General features: G+C 37.6%; 1 protein-coding gene across 2 annotated transcripts in view; it reads left to right on the top strand.

Annotated features, from left to right (window-relative positions):
- FAR1 (fatty acyl CoA reductase 1) overlaps window positions 1–22,980 on the top strand; it is a 27,428-nt gene continuing 4,448 nt past the window's right edge. The window contains exons 1-9 of one of the 2 annotated variants that reach the window (XM_009703750.1): window positions 1–191; window positions 3,990–4,165; window positions 6,975–7,154; window positions 10,005–10,182; window positions 11,265–11,309; window positions 11,428–11,546; window positions 12,038–12,105; window positions 14,660–14,831; window positions 21,168–21,297. In XM_009703750.1, the coding sequence (XP_009702052.1) occupies window positions 3–191; window positions 3,990–4,165; window positions 6,975–7,154; window positions 10,005–10,182; window positions 11,265–11,309; window positions 11,428–11,546; window positions 12,038–12,105; window positions 14,660–14,831; window positions 21,168–21,297 (1,257 nt within the window). In that variant the 5' untranslated portion in view covers window positions 1–2. Of the gene's footprint in view, window positions 192–3,989; window positions 4,166–6,974; window positions 7,155–10,004; window positions 10,183–11,264; window positions 11,310–11,427; window positions 11,547–12,037; window positions 12,106–14,211; window positions 14,384–14,659; window positions 14,832–21,167; window positions 21,298–22,980 lie in introns of both variants that reach the window. The other variant, XM_009703749.1, reaches the window with a different exon arrangement.

Genomic DNA, 22,980 nt, shown 5'->3' with positions numbered 1-22,980 from the left:
TAATGGTTTCCATCCCTGAATACTATGAAGGAAAGAACATCCTCCTGACAGGAGCTACAGGCTTCATGGGAAAGGTGCTTCTGGAAAAGCTGCTCAGATCTTGTCCTAAAGTGAAAGCAGTATATGTATTGGTAAGACACAAAGCAGGGCAGACACCTGAAGCACGAGTAGAAGAAATTACCAGCTGTAAGGTATGTGTCATATGCTCCCAGAGTATGCTTTTGGCCTTCTTTATAATGTTCCCATTTCATTTTGAGAAGAACTGTTTTTTCTAAAGCAAAATACTGTTGTTAAATGTTTTTTCATTCTAACAGAAATACAAAATCCAAGATCTGGCAGTACTTCTATAGCTGGTTTTCAAGCTGTTAGTCTCTAGCAAAGCCAGTAGTGGAAAATTATCCTGTACTTAATTCTGGAGGAGGATGTTCAGCTGTAATGTAGAATTGAGAAGTGAAACACCTGAGTTAAAATTTCTTAAGAGACAATATAATCAAGTGCAAGAGGCAGTGTGGATAGGAAGTTGTAAGATGGGATTGAGACCCTTCTTTAGATATTAAGCAAGTCACTCTTTCTCTTTGTGCCTTATTTTCTTTTCTGTAAGATGAAGCTTAGTACTTCCTTTTTCTTGAATGTGCAATTGGATTTACCAGTAAGCAAGAATATGTAATCTCAATGGGTTATTTAAATAACTTATGTCTATAAATAGAACAGAAATGTTTTTCTTAATAGATTCTATTACTCATTTCTGTTAGTCATACAGATTAATATAAACCTGTGACAACAGAGGTAAGGCACTGTAATTCTGCTCTGTGGAATTGTCAAAGTGGCTATCGAAATGATTTTTCTGTGCATGCTAGGTTGGATGCTTTCCTCCTGAAAAGATTCATTACCATAATATTCTAGTGAGCTAGACTGGGCATTCTTACTATATGCAGAATTATCCCTCAGTGTTGCCCATCTCTCGACTATGGAGTATCCTGTTTATGATGAGGAAGGGAAGAGATTTCTAGCATGAACTTTACTAAAGCAGAGTTTATTTATTTCTATCCAGATCTTTCTCTTATGGAATTTGGGAGTTGGCAGTTTAATATTTCAAGCTTAGGAAATAGGTTAAGATGCAATGTAGTCTCTACAAAGTGTGTGCTTAGAAGGTGCTTAAAGGGAATAGATAAAGTATGATGCATTTAAGCTAGGAGGGGTAAGTTATTTAAACTAAGACAATGAATTTCTATGACTAGTTAAGATTACAACAGACATGAGGATAGCTGTGTCCCTAGTAAATTATTTTCTGTAACCATGTCAAAACTGTAGGTCACTGCTCAAAAGCATCTGCTTGCAGTCCCATGCGATGTCATAGAATGCAACAGAATGAGTGACAGTGGGGTTCTGTCTTAAAATTGAGTTGCAAATTCTCTCTATGTAAAACCCTCAGTTTGTCACTCCCTGAAACAAGGAAAAGATCTCCAGACTAAACTCTAAGATTAAAGAAAGGAAAAGGTTCTCAATCCCCTTTTTGTATACACTATTACCCAAATAAAAAATGGGGAATATTTGGGCAGGGAAGAGGGTAGCAGTAGTGTGAGCTACTTCAGTAAGACTTGAGCCTCAGTATAGCTTTTGGGAAACTCATGTGTTGTAAAGGGCTTTTAAATTTGAGTTCAAATGTTCTGCTTATAGTCTAAACCAACTCCTGCTGAGATAGCAATCTGATGTGTTTTATGGGTCTTGGTGAACACTTACTACTGGAACAGGCTCACAACAGAAGTCCTGGTAAGCTACTGCTTGAGGTAGTCCTACATCTTAGTCGCTGGAGTAAGAACATAAAGGGATGGTGTTGCACATCTATGCAGAGATGTAGATAGGGCCAGGTGTTTGTTCTGTCTTCATCAGATGGTTAGATAAATTGGATTGAAGGTATATTGTTTAACTGGCATTAAAGTAATCAAGATTCCTCCAAAAGACTATGGAAAATTTTTAATAGGATCTGTTGTCTTAAATTGTCCAGTTGCAAGTGCCCTGCCAGTAATTTTTCACAATTTGGATGGACTCATTAAGTGTTCTGCAGATGCTTGGACATTCTGTTTCTTGAAGAGTTTAGAATCTAAACAGGTGAATGTGATAATTAAATTGAGCTGCAGATAGTGGAAAAAATGTTGATGTTTCTACTTCCTTTGGACTTTACATATCTAATTCCTCTGTTAATTTGCCATATGTATTGCATGTGCTCTAGGTATGTGTTCTTATTCCTCTTTGTACTGGTATGAGGCATGTAGGAATAATGTATGGCTATGGATGTGAACACAGGCAGAACAGATACAACGTGCAAACTAAAAGTACCAAACTGGTTCTTTAAGTGTTTATCTATGGGACTACTTTTCTGTTATAACGCATACCACACATTAATATGGTTAAAAGGTAGTTGCTTCAGTTCCCTGGAGGCAGGCGCTATCATTCCAACTAAAAATATAGCATGTTTGTTTTCAAAATGATAAAAGGCTTCCTGCCCTTAAGTAAGCACTGTTTGCTGTACCTCTGAGAATTGTAGAGGCTTTAAATGCTGTCTTGGCAGATTTGTCCTTAAGGTGAAACTTCAAGTTTGGGAAATTGGTTCAAGTCATCTATTGCTGGAGATGTCCTATATTCTTGCTGTAGCATTATCACTGTTACTTTAGGTGGCCACACAGTAAGCTGCATTAGCTCACAGTTGAGCTGAAAAAATACCAAAAAAAAAAATATTTTTTTTTATCTTGACTTAGAAGCTAGTATGCTCACACAACCATCAGGCTATTGCCAGTGCAGGAGAAGCAACACGAGAATAAAGAAGTTAGGAGAGGAACCAATTTGTTTGGTAGCAGTACGAACTTACATTGCCTTAAGAGTCATGGAACTGCACCTTTAGGTGACTTAATTTATAGCTGAAAATGAACTAACTTCTCTTCACTCTCTAAGGAAATGTCTTTTAACTGTTTACATTTGGTATAACTGCATGCTTGGAGGTGTGGGGGGGAGGACAGTACTGCTATGATTTTAATACATTTTAATCAACTTCTGTTGAAGCAGTTGCTAAGATATTGGCCCCTGTACAATTAAGAAGAGGGGTCTGCTCTAGTGAAACTTTGAAGTGTGTTTTATTCCCACAGTACTATTTTGCTCAAGAAAACTTGCATACTAATTAGTGTAAATAAGAAGAGGCAATAACTTTTACCTGTGTGTTGTTAAGCCACATGGTTAGCCCAGTTAATTAGGAGGAGAATGTGTGATGGAATATAACATGGGTGAGATTTTTTTCAGTGAGAATAATTGAACGCCAATTTGATAAGACTTGATCAGATATTGTAATGCATTATGCAGCCTTTAACACTGCTTTTTCCTTTTAACTAGCCAGAGAAACAATTTTTTAAATCTGGAAGTTCCCCAAAACTGGCATAATTCTAGGATAACATGTCTTAAATCACTGGAAATTTTTAAAGCTTGATGAAAGCTTTCTAAACCTAAAAACCAGCATGACTTATGCAAGTCTATAAGAATTCAAATAGTTATTATCAAGCTTGGGAAGTGGGCAGACTCTTCCCTTTCCTTCTGTTGAAAGAAGAAAAGCTTACGTTATTTAGACTGCTACTTAAAATTTCTTTGAGTCATGGTGTCTAATAGAGACCATTCCTTCGTTCTTCTGATATTGATAGAGATCTGGTTTTAGGGACAGGGATTAGTAGTAAAAAAAGTGAAGTGCAAATTGAAGTCTTAGTACCTTCTATACAACACATGCAATACTGCTTTCACTGTGTGGGATAAAGTGTGGACAACTTCATCACTGAATATGTTCATGAGAAGTCAGTAACGTGTTGTAATATTCCTAACTTACTGTTGAGAAATAAGGAGGTATAACTCTATAGGCAGAAAATACGGGGTTTTTTCTTAGCTTAAATGAAATGTGTATCTCGTATCTTCACTGGCTATTAGGTTGAATTTTTAGTCCTGTTTTTTGACAGCTCTTTGACAGGTTGAGAGACGAGCAACCAGACTTCAGAGCAAAAATAATAGTAGTTACGAGTGAGCTTACACAGCCTGAACTGGACCTTAGTGAACCGATCAAGGAAAAACTTATAGAATGCATTAATATTATATTTCATTGTGCTGCTACAGTCAGATTCAATGAAACACTAAGGTGAGTCTAAAATTGTGTATACTCTGCTCTGGTAAACCAAGGGTACTTAAAAGGAGGGAGTAAATTGGGTGTTTGACATTTGTGTGCTTGGTCATTTTCATGATGCCCCTTAAGTTTGGGGGAAAAGATTATCTTAAGCTGTTGGATTTTCATTTGCTCTTAGAAGGATGGAGGCATATTATTTAGACCTGCTTTGCCAGAGGTTAGAATTACACTATTCAACATGGAAAAGTTTGTGTCTTTTTAAAGCTTTAGGCAGTAAGACAAATCCATTATTAGCACTTGGAAAGTAAATAAATTTTTCTTGTGGTTTTACTATAGGTCCTTCAGCTTTTGTATGTGAGTATGGGTTTTTTTTGGTGTTTGGGGGTTTTTGTTTGCTTGTTTTTAGTTTTTCTAACTAAATCCCTGTGCCTGAATTTCAAAGTCTTTTTGAAGGGAAGCTGTTGAAAAGACTAGGGAACATGTTGCTATTCTGAGTCTTCCTAACATCACATATTGCTCTGATCTCGGATGGGTAGAAAGGATATGAATAAGCTGTAGCTATATGTACTGTGCTCACTAGTAATATTAGAGCTTTTTTCCTAGTGTGTGAAAAGGAATACAAACTATTCCTTTAACCTGCCTCGTTTAGAAAGGGAACGCGTGTTTTCAGAGGGTAACTTTTTGGCAAAACTCTGTCGGGGAAGTTCTAGCACTTGTTCTCTACCTGATGAACAAAGAGGAGATTAAATACTGCTCAGCTTTCTCCATGTCTTCAGAAAGTCCTTCATTAAGAAGATGAGAGATTTGCATTTGAGAGAGTAGGGTGTAGTAGGTGCACAGGGAGAAAGAGGAAAATTAAAGTTGAAAACTTCCGTGGTGTACAGAAAATCTTTTAAGGAAATCTAGAGAAGGGAGTACCAGAAGCAAGAAAAGATTGTATTTGCTTTTTGGCAGAAACAATGACTTTATTTAGTGTTGCAACACTGGAATAAATGTCCAATTTGGGTATTACTTTGTGAGGAATAGCCCTAATTTTGGGGGAGGGGGTGCGAAGTAAAGCAACTTTGAGATCAAACACTTCTCAACTCAGATTTAGTTTGTATTGTTGCAAAGGCTGGCACTACCTCTCTAAGAATGCTATACTGTATGCTGAAACGTTGTAAGGTAGCCTGTGTTTGTCACTGTTTTATGGTCTTGAAATACTAAAGAACTGCCAACTGGACTAAAGCTCAGAGGGACTTTAAAACAATTTGAAACACTGGTAGAATGGGGTCTTGATACAAAAAGCCTCTGGCAGTTTCCACTTTCGTGGTGGGTCTGGTGTGTTTAGTAAAATAGAAAATGTGAGCATTTCTGAGATGCTCTGGCCTCAACTCTTTCCGAACAGATGTGCTGGAATGGTTGGAGGTACCTTACAAATCTGAAGACCACCTAGAGCGACCTTCATCAGATATTTAACAGGAATAACTAATGTAAAGTTCAAAATACTTGGCTTAGGGCCAGTACTAGGAGTAGTCAAGCAGGCAAAGTACTTGGGCTTATTCCGGAACTTTTCCTGATCGGTAGTTGCTGTAGCTCTGATTATGAACTCCTTGCTTTGACTTCTTGAAAGAGGCAGTGAAGATTAAGAACAGTACTTTTATCTCAAAAAAAAAAAAAAAACCAAAACAAACAAAAAAACCCCCCAAAACAAACAAAAAAGCAAAACAAAACCAAACCACAAACCAACCAAAAAAACCACCTACCAACCCCCCCCTCCCAAAACCCCAACAAAACACAAGAACCCCCATAAAACCAACAAAACACACATGCCCCCCCCAAACCAAAAACAAACAAAAAAACCCCAATAAAACAACAAACCACAGCACCAAACCCCTAATTTATTCAGAAGTAACATTTTTGCATTGATGTTAATTGATTAGGGATAGTGGTCTCCCTATCCTGTCCCCCTCAACACTTCAGTAATAGTGTGTGATAGCAGCCTTAAACTTAGTGCTTATTTGGAGGGACCAAGGTTTTTTTTGTTAGTGTAAGACTTTATTGCAAAGACTTTGGTAAAGCTTTATTGAGCTGTATTCTTGAAACTTAGTTGATTAGTACACTATGTACAAGAAAACTAGTGCCCACAGTAAGAGTTATAGGCTGGAGAGAATATCTGAATTATATAAAATAATCATAGTAGCTGGTCAGTAAGCTGTGTTCTGGTGGGAATTGTAGAGATATACCTGCTCTCCTACAGTGTACTTAAGGACTCTAATGAGAAGCAGTGAAGTTGGAGGATTAAAGTGTGGTTCTTGGGTTTTTCCTTTTTTCTTTTTTTCCCTTCCTTCCTTCCTGTAATCTGGTTGCGCTATTGAGCCTTATGCTACCCTACAAGAAGTTACCAGTCTCCAACTTAGCCCTTTAAGCCTTTCTTCTGAGTTGTTAACCTAACTTGAACTAGGAAGTTCAGAGGTGCAGCTCATGTGGCAGCTAGGTGTTGTGTTGCATTATTTCCTTCACATTTTATGAGAAATTAGAATTGGGATTTAGCTGAAGGAGATCAAAGGCATGCTGACTTTCCCGCTCTAGTAACGGAGCATGAGGATGCCAATAACAGGGTAAAACTTAGGAAAATGATCCTGAACATTGAGAGATCTTCTAGATTAAGACTGCCGCATATTGTTCTAAGCAGAAAGTTAGGATGCTGTCTATGATGCTTTTTTGGGGAGGGTGGAGTATTTAGGAACACTTGATAAACCATCACTGAGGCATGTAGGATTTATTTCTTTTTTGCTTATTTTTGTCTTGCTTTCTGCTAATGAAATTTCTGTTTAATCAACAGAGATGCTGTTCAGTTAAATGTGACTGCCACACAACAGCTCCTCTTCTTGGCACAGCGAATGAAGAATCTGGAAGTGTTCATGCATGTTTCAACTGCCTATGCATATTGCAATCGAAAACAGATTGAGGAAGTAGTTTATCCACCTCCTGTTGATCCCAGGAAACTAATAGATTCTCTCGAGTATGTGTTTGTTTTATGAAGCTACTTCAGTAGTCTGTAACCACTTGCTTCCTAGTAATGAGGTGCCAAAAAATGGTTAGGAACTTGAAAGTTGAAGAAATCAGCTTATGCTGTCTTGGAAGACTGTCAGCATGGCTGACACTTCCCTTTTCTGTAAAGGAGATGAGTTAAGGCTTCATGGTTGCTTTCAGCTGAACTAGGTGTGGAGTGGTATTGAAGGAGAGGGATGCTCATATCTACTCATGATACCTCCTGTATGCTGAGAGAGGCAGTTCTTCAGCTGTATACTGAGCTGAACTGGGAGCTATTAAAAACAAAAAACCTGTGCTGTTACAAGTGTACTAGCATGGGCCTTGTAAAGGAAAGGGATAAAACCGAGACAGTCACCTTTAACAGAAGCTTCCACTACATCCACCTTAATTGCCATTACAAGATCAGACTGAGATACTGAAACAATGTTGCTTAACTGCTCAGAAACACAACTGTAGAAGTAGTTCTGTTAGGTATTCAGAGAGCGCAAATACTGAAAATCTGTTTTATCTAGCTTTAGTCTTGAATTGGGCATTACTGGGGGGAAAAGAAATTACTCATTCTATATTTTATTTTCTATGTATATTAGCTGTCCTGAGGTCTCAGTAACTAAAACCCTGACTGAAACAGGTGGCAAATATGGGATAAGTCGAGTGTAATGTAATTAATAATAATCTCTACTCTAAATCAGTCTCTTCTTCCCTGTCATACAAAGTATTGCCCCTTGTAAGAGAAATATGAAACTAAAAATAGCTTCCAAAAAAGTAAAATATCTTAACTTGTTATTATAGGTGGAAGAGCCCTAACATTAAAAATAAATGAGCTACTACCTAGAATGCACATTGAGCCAACTTTTTTTGTAATGTTGACTTTACACTTTCAGAGGAGATATTCTTAAATAGTCACGTTTTTGTGTATCTTTTCTTTTTCACAAGCAGTATAAATATAACTTAAACTGCTTGATTTGGGCTTGGACAGCAGTTTGTATTTTAAAAATCAAGGCAATGAGGGAAGGCTTTTGTAAGCTTACACAGGAGTGATCTCTCTATGTGTCTCAGTCAGCTGTTGGCTACAGATTTGTGTCTCTTTCTGGGCTTTTATACCCTTTTTCCCACCACAGTTCATACCATGAAGGGAGTCTGACTGTCAGCTTTGATTGTAACAGAACACTGGTGAATAATGGCTAAATGCCATATATGTGGCTAAGATGCTGGGTGACAGAGGCAAATAAAATCCAAGTCCTGTTTTGAAGTGGAAAACACCAAAGTGGCAATAGTTCAAGAGGCACATCTCTGTTGTGCTTGTGTGCTATGACTGGAGGTTATTATCATTTTAATTTTATTTAATTTTAAATACAAACTGCTGAATGAATTGGGAAGCAAGATAAAATTGCAAGACTTAACGAAATTAAGGGGAGAATCGTGATGACCAGCTTGCATCAGAGGTGATGTGTGATTCCTTAACACCACAAAGGTGGAGGTGATGCTCATAATGCGGCTGGGACTCCTTTGCAGTGGCATCACTTTCTAGATCACTTAATGCTAACTGAGGAGCAGTGTGTCTATGTTTGAAAGAGAAACTTGCTGTCTGCACTTCATGTTGGAGAACTTGGTTGATAAAATTAGCATTATTGTAAAGGAATATACTGCCTGCTCTATAGTTGGTGTGTAATGAATGAATTACGAGGGGGGGGAAGGTAAATAGTAATATGCTTCTTTCAGTGGACACTGAACATGCAACCCTCCTGTCTTTTACTGAGAAACTGGTTTTCATTTCAGTCTGTACCTCTCCTTTTTCTTTAGAGGAGAAAAAAAATTTACGGTAACTTTAACAACAAAAGAAAAAAGAATTAAGATATAACAAAGTTCATAAATGTACTTGTTTTCTACAGTACACCATATAAAACAGTTCCAGCATAGTTTTGGAACTGAGTACATGTTCTGGTGAAAGTGTTTTTTTTTGTTGTTGTTCTTGGCATTTACTCTCAAATGTTTAGGTTTTATGGCTTAATCTGAAACAAAATGAGCACGAAGTCAGTATAAACAGGCTTCTGTAAGTTGGTGGTAATGTCCTTAAACCAGCCCAATTACACTGCTGCTGTAGGATCTCAAATATGACGTTCTTCCTTAAGATCCCTTTTCAGAAGGGTTCTACGTAGGCAGTTGCAACCTTAATTTAAATAGTGGTTTATAATGAAAACGAGTAATAGGCAGGCTCTATTAAACTTGATTTTTCTGGCCTCTGGGATTGGCCTTCAGTTTTAATAAGCAAAACACCCTAACGTGTATTTTGATAATGGTATTTTGGGAGGCTATGTGGTTTTAAAGTTAAGTGCAGTATAAACGGTGAGCAGATATTTTTTGTTTGATACGCAAATGCCTATGGAAATGTTTTACAACTTCCAGCTGTTCCAAATAGAAAGTAGTATATGACATGCTAACTTCAGTGGGAGTTGATATTAAATTCTGAACATCAAGCTGAGATTTAAAGTGTACTAGTTTCAGTGTTAGATATTGGGGTTGTTGAAGAAGCATGAAATACAGAACTGAGTCTTTAATTATTGTCTAAATATCTTCACAGAATTTCATATTCCTCTGTGCTCATGCAGCTTCTAGGGGAATGCTAATGCTTTGATGTGGGGTTTTTGGGGTGGTTTTTTGCCTTGGGTGGTGTCTTGAAGGGATAGGATTTTAATTTTACTTTCCAAAGTATTTTTGATTTATGTGGTTATCCTTTTTACATATTGTTTTTACCCCGCCCCCACCCCCCTGTGAAGCAGCATGCGGTAATTTACACTTGCCTCTTATTTTGTTTCTTTAGGTGGATGGATGATGGCCTAGTCAATGATATTACTCCTAAACTGATAGGCGACAGACCTAATACTTACACATATACAAAAGCCTTAGCCGAATATATAGTACAACAAGAAGGTGCAAAATTAAACACAGCCATTATAAGGCCATCTATTGTTGGTGCTAGCTGGAAGGAGCCTTTTCCTGTAAGTCATTGAATCTTCACTTGACTGTCTTGCCTGTAAACTGTAGTATGTACTGACAGCCTGTTTATCTACCGACCTTTGTAGAGGAAAATCTTTTAGACTATGAAGCTGTGGCTTGGTTGCTTCTAGATGACAACTCTTGATACAAAAGCTGTCAAATACAGTATTCTTATGTATGAAATTTAGGGGTAAATTACACATAGAACAATACACTTCTGTCACAATGGGTGATACGGTTTCACACAGGAAATAAATTGTCAGCTTTTTGCTTCGTGATTCTGTGTATCTTCATCTGGTTTTCCCTTTTCAAGGTGCTTTGGTATGTCATTAGCTGCAAAGGGTGACTAAGAAAACTGGGGACTGCAGGACATGAAGATGTTTTTAGGCTCCACTTCTTTTAGTCAAACCCTGTAAGCTTTGCAAAGGCATGACATAAGTTCTAGGTTCTGTATGCTATATTGATATATAGCATACATAATATATGATTCCTCCTATATGAGAGATTGATGTTGGAATAGCTTCTGCAGTTCAAGACTGAATGTCTCTCAAGCCCTTAAAATCCATATAATTGACTTTGCGTACCTTTTCGAGTATGTACAATGTACATATCAAGCCAATAAATATATAGTGTCAAAACACTGTCATTGAAGTTGAACAAGAATGTCTTCGGTTTGAAAAAATGAAAAAATCTAATCATTGATAGCAAAACTGCTCATCTGTCTTCTATGAGTTGCTAAAAGCTAGTCTAAAAGCACTTGTAAACTTCAATACTTTCAATAAACACATTTATACAGACAATGCCCTGCAGTTTATTCACTAAGAAGTAAACAAACTAGCATCTAACTTGTAAGAACCAGTGATACTGCAGGTAGATCTTGTCTGAGGCATAGCAACTTGTTACGTCACCAGATTTTGCTATGGAAGAACTTCACTTAGAGATGTGGAAATTAATATATTTCTCCTCTTTATTCTCTTTCCCCTTCACCCCTTACACTTGTAGAAACTTATCAAAATTTCACTTGAAACTGCTGACTTCAGTGTACTCTAACCAAATCTCCCTCCCTTTCCTGTGTTCATAATAGGGATGGATTGATAACTTCAATGGACCTAGTGGTCTCTTCATTGCTGTAAGTAACCAATATACTTCAATTTTTTTCCTCCTTTTAAAAGGCAGCAGAGCTTCATATGTCTTACTGGCGGGTCTTCTGTCTCTTTTTTTTTGTTGTTGTTATTTTGTTCTTTAAGGCAGGAAAAGGAATTCTCCGAACAATGAGAGCTTCCAACAGTGCGGTAGCAGATCTTGTTCCGGTAGATGTTGTTGTCAATACGACACTGGCTGCAGCCTGGTATTCTGGAGTTAATAGGTATAACAGGTGACAGTAGAGAGTACTATGTATTTTGAAATTATGTTGTGTATTTTAATAAATCAGTCTTCTTCTACTGAACTTCTAATCAGTGTCCTGCTATTCCCGCAGGGCAAAGGAATCTAAGATTCTAACAGCATTAGTCCTTCAAAGTGTAATTTCCTTATGCCAAAGAAGAAAGTATCACCTACTGATACTGTTATTTAAGCTCTACCATAAAATTCCTTCCTGGGTCTTGTTGTAATCAATACAATCTATGGCAATGGAGGTGACTCCTTCTCTGAAAGAAAAGAAATATGGTGATTAAAGAAGGAGGAAAAACACTGGAAGATGATATAGAAAACAAAAAATCTAACATGAGACTGATGCTTTCTGATTTATGTAAATGATGCTGTTGAGGTAAAGGATAACTTTGGGTATGTCTTTTGTCTGTGTTTTTAGAAGGTTGTTTGTTTTCTAACTTGCTCTTTCGTCTTTTTTTTTCCCCCCAGACCAAGAAATGTCATGGTATATAACTGTACGACAGGTGGCACCAATCCTTTCCACTGGGGTGAAGTTGGTATGCCATGTTTCTTTTTTTCATAAGCTTTGATAGAAAAATAAGGCCAAATGATAAAAGCACAGGCTATAATCAGTAGGTCATACTGCATTTTTATTGTAAACTAGTGTAATAGCCATACCTCTCAATTTTGCAGTGTATTGTGCTTTTTCATTATCTTCCATTGCTAGTTCTCTACCCTTGCAGCATTATCACCATTTCTTTTTTTTTTTATTATTATTTTGTTCTAACTTAAACTGTGGGAGAACTAATTTTTCTGTTTGATGCTGTGTTGTGGTTTCAGCTGGGATAGAGTTAATTTTCTTCCTAGTAGCTGGTAGTGCTGTATTTTTGGATTCAGTATGAGAATGTTGATAACACACTGATGTTTTAGTTATTGCTAAGGAGAGCTTACTCAGTCAAGGACTTTCTAGTTTCCCATGCTCTGCCAACAAGGAGATGCACAAAAAGCTGGGAGGGACCATAACCAGGACAGCTGACTTGAATTCGCCAAAGGGATGTTCCATACTGTAGAATGTCATGCCCAGTATATAAACTGGGGGAGTTGCCTGGGAGGGGCTGATCACTGCTCAGGGACGGGCTGGGCATTGGTCAGTGGGTGATGAGGAATCGTATTGTACATCACTTGTATTTCTTGGGTTTTATTTCTTTCTCTCTTTTTGTTGTCTCCCTTTTCCTTTTTTTTTTTAAACTTTATTTCAATTATTAAGCAGTTCTTAATGCACAGGTCTTACCTTTTTTCCGATTCTCCTTCCAATTCCACCAGGGGTGGAGGGGAGTGAGCGAGCGGCTGTGTGGTAATTTAGTTGCTGACGGGAGTTAAGCCACAACATGGTGCTGTGACCTTTGTACACTACCCCCACACTGCAGATTAGAAAAGCATTGCTCAGAGGAGCAGTAGTGATGTTGGGTTTAATGCCAACCTTACTAAATACATATGGATAAACAGCCCACAATTAGATGTTTTGTACATCTGCATAATTGAGAGGTATGGTAATAGTTTTGCACTTGTTTAACTCTCTGTTGTGTTTGGCTTAAGTTGATTGTTGGTTGAGGTGGCTTTTTTAATCTGCAGATAGCTACATGAGACTTCCAACCATGTACAGGGAAAAGTAATCTTTAAGAAAGTATGGCCACCTATTTTCAACTTCTGGTTATCTTACTCTAGAATGTAGCCCACATGTCAAAAGCTTTGTAATAGTTTTTGTTACAATAGTAATACAAGCTGGCTGACATAGTAAAGCTGTTTATTAGCTTTCAGTTTTTTAGAAATAGAGTTCTTAAGCTCAGATTACTCTTCTTCTTTCAGTTAACTTCACTACTTAAATCTTTTTTATTTCCCTTTAGTACTTTCTTCGTGCTTTTTACTTGCTTTTGCCCATTTTATATGTATCTGTATTTATAAACCTTATTGCTTCAGCCAAACTTGGAAAATTGCTGACTTCATTTATATCCCAATTTGAATTGGGGTATTTAAACACTGTCTGTAAACAGCACCGTGAAGTTATAAGATTATTAAAACAAGAGGTGAATTTCAACATAACTTTAAGACACTGATCCTGCATATGTCATGTACAGAATTTTCAGGTGTCTGCAGGGGTTTCACATGGAGTCCCATCCTAATTGCATTTTTCTTAGTGCTTAAATATGGATAAGTTGTTTAGAAATGTCATTTGAAATGCACTTCAGATGCTTGCAAAGTCCTCAGTCTGTTTTTAAGTTCACAGAAGAGATCAGAGTAGTCTTCTTCATGAAATATAGATGACTTTAAATAGTTTTACATGCTATATAAACTGAAATTGCTGTGAATTTTTGAAACCAACAACTTCAAAGGTAGGGAAGAGGAACAGAAAGAGAGAAGCTACAATAAAATATGATACTCAAGATGAACGCATAAAAGACCTCTTGATTATGATGAGAACCATTTCAACAGTATTTTAGGTTAAAAGCTTATGGCTTTGTTTTAGTTTCTGTGGATTGTAGAGGAGTTAGAGTGGTTATTTAAATAACATACTGATGTAAATATTGTACACTATAATGTAAAATTTAATGGTTTTCAAAGTACATGGTTATTATCAAAGCTGTTACGCAACTTTTCTTTCTCAGAATACCATGTAATTTCTACTTTCAAGAGGAATCCTCTCGAACAGGCCTTCAGACGGCCCAATGTAAATCTAACTTCCAATCACCTTTTATATCATTACTGGATTGCTGTAAGCCATAAGGCCCCAGCATTCCTGTATGATATCTACCTCAGGATTACTGGAAGAAGCCCAAGGTAATGGTGACTATACACTATGATGTATATTGATTATTTTTAAAATGTTTTTTCTTCCCCTGAATGCTTTGTCACTAAAACTCAGCCTTTTTTCCCTGAGAACAGGTCCTTAAATTCAAAGTGACTTTGAACTTTCTAGCAAAAATGAGGATGTTTTTGTTGGATAGTTTGGTGGTTTGAGTAGTCAAGGTAAACAGAATTACAAGATCTAGCAAGTGATGTTTGTTCTTGAATAATAAATATTCAAAATGTGTTGATCCTTATTTTTTCCCACAGGATACCACATTAATCTGAATTTCAGGATAAATCCATTAGAAAGTGCAGTAAGGCACCCTAACTTTAGTTTACAGTCCAGCCCCCTGTTGTATCAATTTTGGACTGCAGTCAGCCATACAATGCCTGCATTTTTGCATGATTTTTTGCTCAGATTGACAGGTCGTAAACCATGGTAAGAGGGACAGAGCTAAAAATATCTTGTTGGTAAGGTGATGGTGACTGGTGAAGAAGACATGGCATGGGCACTATCTTGACTTAATAACTATAAGCAGTAACAAGCCAGTGGCTGTGTTTTGAAGAGATTAATGACTGGCTCAGCAGTGCTGTCCATGATACCACTAGGATTCTAATTCGAGGCAGTCATTAAACTCTAGGAAGTGGCTTGCGTTAAGGTTGTTGCTGCTATTATAAGCTGAAAATGGAATGGGAGAGGGAGTTAATAATTGTGGATTATTCCTGTAGATGATAGAACTTGATCTGATATGTTAGTTTGTATCATCTCAACATTCCGTTCAGTTTATAATATTTACACTAGTATCTGGCAAACTTCTTAAGTGGTGAAAATGGCATAGCTCTGCGAAATAGGATAAACTAAATTATGTAGAAGGAATATAAGATGTCACCTCAATTTGTTTCAGATTTGCCAAGCCATATGATCTTAACTCATTGCATATGTTGTGTTTTCTAAAGTACTTGTCTTCAGACTCTATAAAATCTTCACTGTGGTTACAGTGTGTTAACACAAGTGAGTATTCATTCATTGTCCTGTAGTCTAGATCTGTCTTACAAGGAGGGGAGAAGTTCTGTAACAGACTTGGCACTGGATAAGTAGAAGGAAGCCATGTAAGTGATTTGTAGGGGACAACTTCTAAACTGTCTTGGGTTCTGTTGTTCCAAGCCTGTTCAATAGTTTAATACTCACAGCAACAGTAGTGGCAGGAGGCTGTGCCTGTATAGTAATCTTCACACATTTAAAAAAATGTAAGCTTTTCAGATCAAAAGAAGGTATTGAACGTACAGGTTCCTAGATTTTAGGTTCTTTTGCAATTTGAAGTTATTCGTAATAAAAAATTGATACAAATTCCCTGACAGATGTGAAGACTTCATCACTCACTAAAAATAGTTACAGTATAAATGCCAGCCTGCTGTCTTTCAAATGGTTAGGGAGTACTGCTGCCAGAATCTTCTCAGTCTTTAAAAGGCATCTAGTCTTGTAAGTATTTGACCAGTGGAGTAAAACAAGGCTGTGAATAATCACATTATTTAGAACACTGTTACCAGTTTTGTATTACAGCATTGGGAATGTTGAATCTTGTTTTTGCTCTTCCATCCAAAAATGGAATTTAGAACTTTAATCAGTACTAGTACAATTGGTAACATTAAATATGTATTTTATAGCCTATGAAGTCTTACTGATATGAGTGTTCCTAATTAGTTTAATATAACGGTGGGTGGGTGAGTTTCCTATCATGCAGAAGACTTCTAGTTTGGAGGAAAGATGGGCGATTCAAATAAAACAAGCTATTGTTCAGTCACTAAGGTTACTCAAATGCACTTGAAAGAAAAGCTTTTGAGTTTGATACCCAGCCTACTTAAAGGAATATAGCTTTCTTTATATAGTATTCTGTTTTTCTTTTTTTAAGCATTTAAAAAATGGGAGCCTGCAATAGGAGTAAATAAATATTTAAGTGCAAGCAAGACATGAAGTGTTAAATCCTAATGGGCTTCGTGTGTTGTTTAATAATAGAAGAGATTTGAGACAGATCTTTATTCTTCTACTTTTTTTTTTCTAGTCTTCTGGCTCAAAGTACTTTGAAAGCTGCTTTAACTTGTGGGCTGGAGGCAGTCATGGTATAGGGATGTACTACTGTTGCTGTAGTCATTCTGTCCAGTTGACAGAATGGTTTTAATTACCAGGTAGCATGTACTAGGAAGCTTCTAAAGCCTTGGAAATATTACTGGGGATTCTTAAACTCAATATAATGCTGTTCTGAGTGAAGGAGGACTGGCTAAATCTAAAATGTGACCTCTTCCACCGCAATTTAGCAGAAAAACTTGAGCAGTGTAGTAAAAAATGTAGTAAAATCAGCACAAGAAAATACAAATACTGTGCTAACTTGACTTCCTGTGATCAATAGCCTGCCCTCTCTGTGCTGAGTCTGAATATACTTCTGAGGTCTTTATTGCATACAGTGTATAAAAAACTCTTAAGCAATGAAATTACTGTGTAAGTTTAACTGTATTGTTGTCATACTGTCAGGATATTGTACTGCAACTGAATGAGAAATTTTTAACAAGTGGAAGAAATACATCAGGCCTATGACCCTTCAGAACTAAAGGATTATGTTCATAATAATAATAAAAAAATCTTCCTGTTTAGGTTTTTTTTAAAACTTCTGTTGAAATCTTTCTGCAGTATGAAATCATTCTTTTGCACCTCACTTGTAACAATGTTTTTAGTGAGATGGAAATCTCTTTCCTGTTTTTGCATTTAGTTGAAGGTTCTTGAATTTAAAGATTCTCTGATAATATTAACAGTTAAAGGGAAGGAAGAAATAATCCATATAAAATTTGGAAGATATTATTATGGAAAATATGTACATAAGGGTTGGTATAATGAAGGTCTAATATTTTATACTAAATGCTTAAGACTGTTACAGCACTGTGCAATTACATAAATAATGGAGATAATCCTTAGCATCCAAGTTTAAGGATAGTGTTGTCAGTAGCTTGCCGTATGTACTTAACTAATAAGCTTTGCTACATACTTATCTAATTAACTGTAATATAAGGCACAGTTCTTTCTTGTAACTTTGCATCATGCTTAGCACAACAGAACCATATGTTATTTAAAAACAATTCAGTATATTTAAAATCTTAAAACCTTAAAAAATATACCCAGCAGACCTTTCCAATTACTCTGGGGAAACAGGATGTGACATGAAATATATTTAAAGTTGCAATTCATTTTCTGTTATTGCTCCTTAGAAAGCTAAAGGGAAGGTGTGGTTGATATATTTAGGGAGGTGTAAAGGACACAATTTCATATCTATCATTTCACAGTTTAAATCTTCTTAAAACTTAACATGAAGCACCTTTCATATAGTTACTGTCTCACAAACCAGAAATGAGTAAAGAGTGCACTTCTATTGAGTAGATTAACATGGTTTTTCCTCTTGGAGGTCCTTTTAAGTTGTGCGCTTAAAGGAACCACAGAGCTGCTGGAAACTTAAGAATTCCAGTAGTATGTCTTACACTTCAAAATTTACAGCCAAATGAAAATCTTGAAAGCTTGTTTTATGTATTTTAGAGGAATCTTGTTAAAAAAAATTAACTAATGTTTATGCAGAGACTTGCAGATTGGCAGTCTGTAAATACACTGAAGGATGAGGCTGTGTTTAGCGTCAGAACTGTTTTTAGCCTAGAGACACAATAGATTGCAGTCATAGCCTTAAGCCAGGTCACTTTCAATTGTCTGGTATAGAAACATGCCCACCTATCTTCGGGATAGTTGAGTTAACTATTACTTAAAACTTTTAATTCCTGTAATGTGCTCCTCAAACTGTTGTAATGTATTTTGTGTAGTGGCAGTAAGGACTACCTAGTAGAGGCGAAAGTCTACCTAGTATCTAGGTGAAAGTCTTGCATGCTGTCACACCGACTTGCTGACTGCCGCTAACATTCAGTTCTTTATGGTAATCAGCAGGTCTGCCTTTTTTTCTGTCTTCAGCTTAAGATGATGTGATGCAATGCTTGATATTACACTGACTGGTTATATATGACATATTTATGACTTGTGTCCAATGGCTATCTCTGGAACAACTTGTGAAGTGTGTATTTCAAAACTTCAGATTGAGAGATAAAAGTCCCATGATGTATATTCATGCTCTTTTTTGAGTTGTGTGTATTCCCATTTGCAGGAGGAATATGGTGCCATTGAGGTTATAAGACTTAGTCTGCCAGAGCTACACAAATGTCCACTAAATGACACTTATTGCTGACATCTCTGAATGAGAGGCTATCACTGTACTTTTTTCTTCTCAAAAAAAGTATAGTTTCATGTTGATTTAGTGCAAACTCACAAGCTGTCACCAAGAAAGGTGATCCTCTTCTGCCAACTTTGTAATTGATCTCGTAGTTGAGAGAATGTTTTTTTTTCACTGATGTATCAAGAAACTAACCCTACAAAGAAGAAAAGTTTTCCACTGATGAATTGAATCAGCTGGTTCTGTGGCCAGTCACTAAATCTAATTTGAGTTGGAGGGAGGGGAAACAGTCTGCAGCTGATGTAGAATAACTCTTTTTAGCCACTTGATTTTTTTTTTTTTTTGCAATCACCTTAGCTGTGCTCTAAAATCATATCCATAAGCAGAGATAGCAAGATTCACAGCGGACATTAGTCTTTATGTTAGAAAAACTAAACTAAGTTTAAACTTTACAGAAAAGAGTGAAAACCGCTGTCAGTGGCCAGTAACAAGCTCAAAATCTACACTTGTCTAATCAGATATTTTTTTCATGCCATTTAGTGTTTTACAGGGGCACAAGTTCTCTTTAAACTGTAGCAACTAAGCACTCTGAACTAAAACTCAACTGCTTTTCCAGCTTAGCGTAAGAACACAAATTGGGGAGGTACAAAAGGGCAAGTCAACTAAGTTAAGTAATTGTAAGACAGTCAGTGGACAGACCTCTGCAAAAAGTCTCAGCACTTAGTCACTGTCCTATGTGGTACTATTTTTATCCAGACCATTTTACTATGAGGTCTTTCTGGCTTAGCTGACCAGTGAGATCTTTGCTTTCCAAGTTTGAATTCTTTTCTGAATTATTTGCCTTGACTAATATACCCTTTTTTTATGTTCAGCTCAGTCTTGTTAGCACAGGATATTTTGGAGGCACAGTCTATATTCCCTATTATTTTTGAATCGAAGAAGCTCTAGTTCAGTTCAGCTCCCACTGTTGCCACCTTGCCCAACTGGTGAAACTATAAACAGGTGTTTGAAAGCATCTGGAAATGTCTACTAATAAAATTACCTGGTGGTCTAAAATTTGAATGCAATTCTGAATTACTCTATAGATAGGTTCCTATGGGGTTTAAGGAAAAATATTTGTGCTTTTTGTACTTCAGAGATACTCTGCCTTTTCAGTGGTCTCTGCAATTTGTATAACTCCATTTACTGAGAAGAAAGAGGCAATTTTGATATTCCCTTGGATGCTGAGATGCCAGCCATTAGTGACAGTAGGGGACACTAATGCAATGCAAAATACTTTCTTTAGAAGAGTTTCTGAACAATGTGCTATATCCCTTCTACAAGTATGAATGCATCAAGGCAGCTTTCAGGGAAAAATCAGTGGTTTTTATTTCTTCTATGAACTTTATTAAACAAAACTTACCTTCAGAAAGCCATTTCCTGTTAGTGCTGAGTTGTTCTGCTTTCTTTGCCCTCTCCCCCCCCTTCTCACTCTGTGCTTGAAATGATTAGTGTGCCTTGCTATAAGGATCAAATTGGAAGCAGTTCTGTGAGATGAAAACACCTCAAGCACCCAAAGCAGGAATTTAGTAGCATTAGGTTATGTGGTACTAGTTAGTACTTACTAAAATTTAGTGACCATCTCTAGCACTGTAACACTTGAAACAAGTTTCTTGTCATAAATGTGAGAACTTTGCATCTGAGAGACTGGATGGCTCGTATTTTTGGGATGCACTTCAGATATTCTGATCAAAGAGAAACTTGCCCAAATTGATCCTTATAACGTAATTTCTCTGTACTCCAAGTGATGGTTTTGTAGAGTTGCTTTCTCTGCTTAATAAGGGATGATGGAAGGTATTTCTGCATATTTTGAAGTATCATAGAACTGATCACCTAATGAGCAGGATCTGCTCTGAGCTATCTGTGCCCTTAAATATTTTCCTGCCCTTTGCTGCAGAAGCAGTAGAGTTGAGGGGCTAAGCCATATTTCTGGTGGTTTTAAGCACTGATCTGTTAATGACCATAATAAACCAATTTTGTTTTGTTGCAGAGATCTGGTCTTGCACAGTGTGCTTGAAGATCAGGGAAGCTTACTCCCTTGCTTAAAGTTGTGTGCATATGTTGTGCGCTGTGCAGTTTGACTCTCATGAAGTCAAAGTGTTCAGTACAGCTAGATACTGTAGTGTGCTGAAGTGGAAAGTGTTCAGTGTCCTAAACTAAGAGTTACCAACAGAAGACAAACTTTTTTCTTTCAAAAAAAAAAAGTAACTTACTGTTGCGCTGGGAAGTAGGATTAGGAAAAAAGGGCTGTCCTGTAATTTCTGATTCTATATAAAGACTGGACAGCCAAAGTCCACTTTAATAATATGCAGAAATATCCTGTTGATCTAATATAACATGCTTTGGGTACAGAGCAAGATGGGATATGTTAACCTAGGGAGGTGGGGTTGGAGGGTAAAAAATTTACAATCTTACTGTCTGTTTTTCTTGTTTGAACTAATCTTTACCACTGTAACCTGTACATTCCATGCCTTGGACTGTAGGATGATGAAAACAATAACACGTCTTCATAAGGCCATGATGTTGTTAGAATACTTTACAAGCAATTCTTGGATCTGGAATACTGAAAATATGACTATGCTAATGAACCAGCTAAACCCTGAAGACAAAAAGGCAAGTAGCTGTATGATGTGGGCATGGAGACTGAAAGTGAAATATAAGCTCATTTAGTCAAGATTGAATAAGGGCATGAGCTGGTAATGCTGCTTACTGTAATGTGGAGCTAACCCTAGTACTAAGTCAGTGCTGGAGATTCCTGTCACATCTGTTCAGTTGTGCCAGAGCTATGTTATAAGCTAGATCAGAGATGAGGAAGGGCAGGACCCCCTTGAAGGAGGCCTGATATAAAAGATAATTGTCTCTGAAGTGGCCTGATTATGTGATCTGGTGTTGCCCATGTATCAGCCAAGTGGCCAAGCTGTTACAGTTTTACCTACATCATGAATAAAACAAGGTTTTGTTTCTTGAGCACTGTCTCTTTTCTGAGGAACAAGAGGTGGGGTTTGAGGGACTCTCTTGCTTGTTTCTAAACTAGTAGCAACTTACATATACCTTTTTCATGCTTTAGTCAGAGAGCCATGTGTATTCATAGAATCATAGGATCATCATGGTTGGAAGAGACCTCAAAGATCATCAAGTCCAACCATATACCCAATGCCACCATGCCCACTAAACCATGTCTTGAAGTGCCACAGCTAAATGTTTTTTGAACACCTCCAGGGATGGTGAGTCCACCACCTCCCTGGGGAGCCCGTTCCAATGCTTAACGACTCTTACAGTGAAGAAGTTCTTCCTAATATCCAACCTGAACCTTCCCTGGCACAACTTGAGACTGTTTCCTCTTGTGCTATCGCTAGTTACCGGGAGAAGAGAATTATTCAAAGAATAAGTGTTAGAATAAATTCTCTCACTTTCTGAAGTACACTCTTGCTGTGTGGCTAAAACTGCGCACATGCAGGGAGAAAAGTGTAACAGAATCAGGATGGCAGAAACGTCCTGAAGGTTGTTGAGGAAGGAGGAAAACTGTTGTTGAATGCAGGGTCTGAGTAAGAGTTAACGAAAGAGCTCAAGGGAAAAATTGTAGTCTTCCTACTGTATGCTATTGACTATCTATGTGAGCCTCTATTTTTGTGCTGTGTTTACCAGTCTCAAACTAACAGAAACACCTGTGTGGTGGGTTTGCCCTGGCTGGATGCCAGCTGCCCACCAAGCTGCTTTATAACTCCTTTCCTCAACTGGACAGGGGAGAGAAAATATAACAAAAGGCTCATGGACTGAGATAAGGAGGGGGAGAGAACTCACCAGTTACGGTCATTGGCAAAATACACTCGACTTGGGGAAATTTACTTTAATTTATTATTGATCAAATCAGAGTAGGATAATGAGAAATAAAATCAAATCTTCCTCCCAAACCTCCCTTCTTCACAGAATTAACTTTACTCCCAATTTCTCTACCTCCTCCCTCTCCCTGCAGTGCAAGGGGACAGGGAATGGGGGTTATGGTCAATACATCACCGGTTGTCTCTGCTGCTCTTTCCTCCTCGGTGGGAGGACTCTTCACCCTCTGCCTCTGCTCTAACGTGAGTCCTTCCCACAGGCTGCAGTCCTCCATGGACTGCTCCAGTGTGGGTCCCTTCCCCGGGGTGCAGCCCTTCAGGCATAGATGGGCCCCACCTTGGTACCCCGTGGGGTCACAAGCCCGGCAGCAAACCTGCTCCAGCCTGGGCTCCTCTCTCCACGGGGTCCTGCCAGGAGCCTGCTCCAGCACAGGCTTTCCACGGGGGCCCGGCCTCCTTC

Source organism: Cariama cristata, unplaced genomic scaffold (assembly GCF_000690535.1).
Source record: "Cariama cristata isolate BGI_N322 unplaced genomic scaffold, ASM69053v1 scaffold587, whole genome shotgun sequence".
Lineage (NCBI taxonomy): Eukaryota > Metazoa > Chordata > Aves > Cariamiformes > Cariamidae > Cariama > Cariama cristata.
Note: the sequence above shows the minus strand (reverse complement) of the source record. Positions and strands in the feature narration are given on the sequence as shown.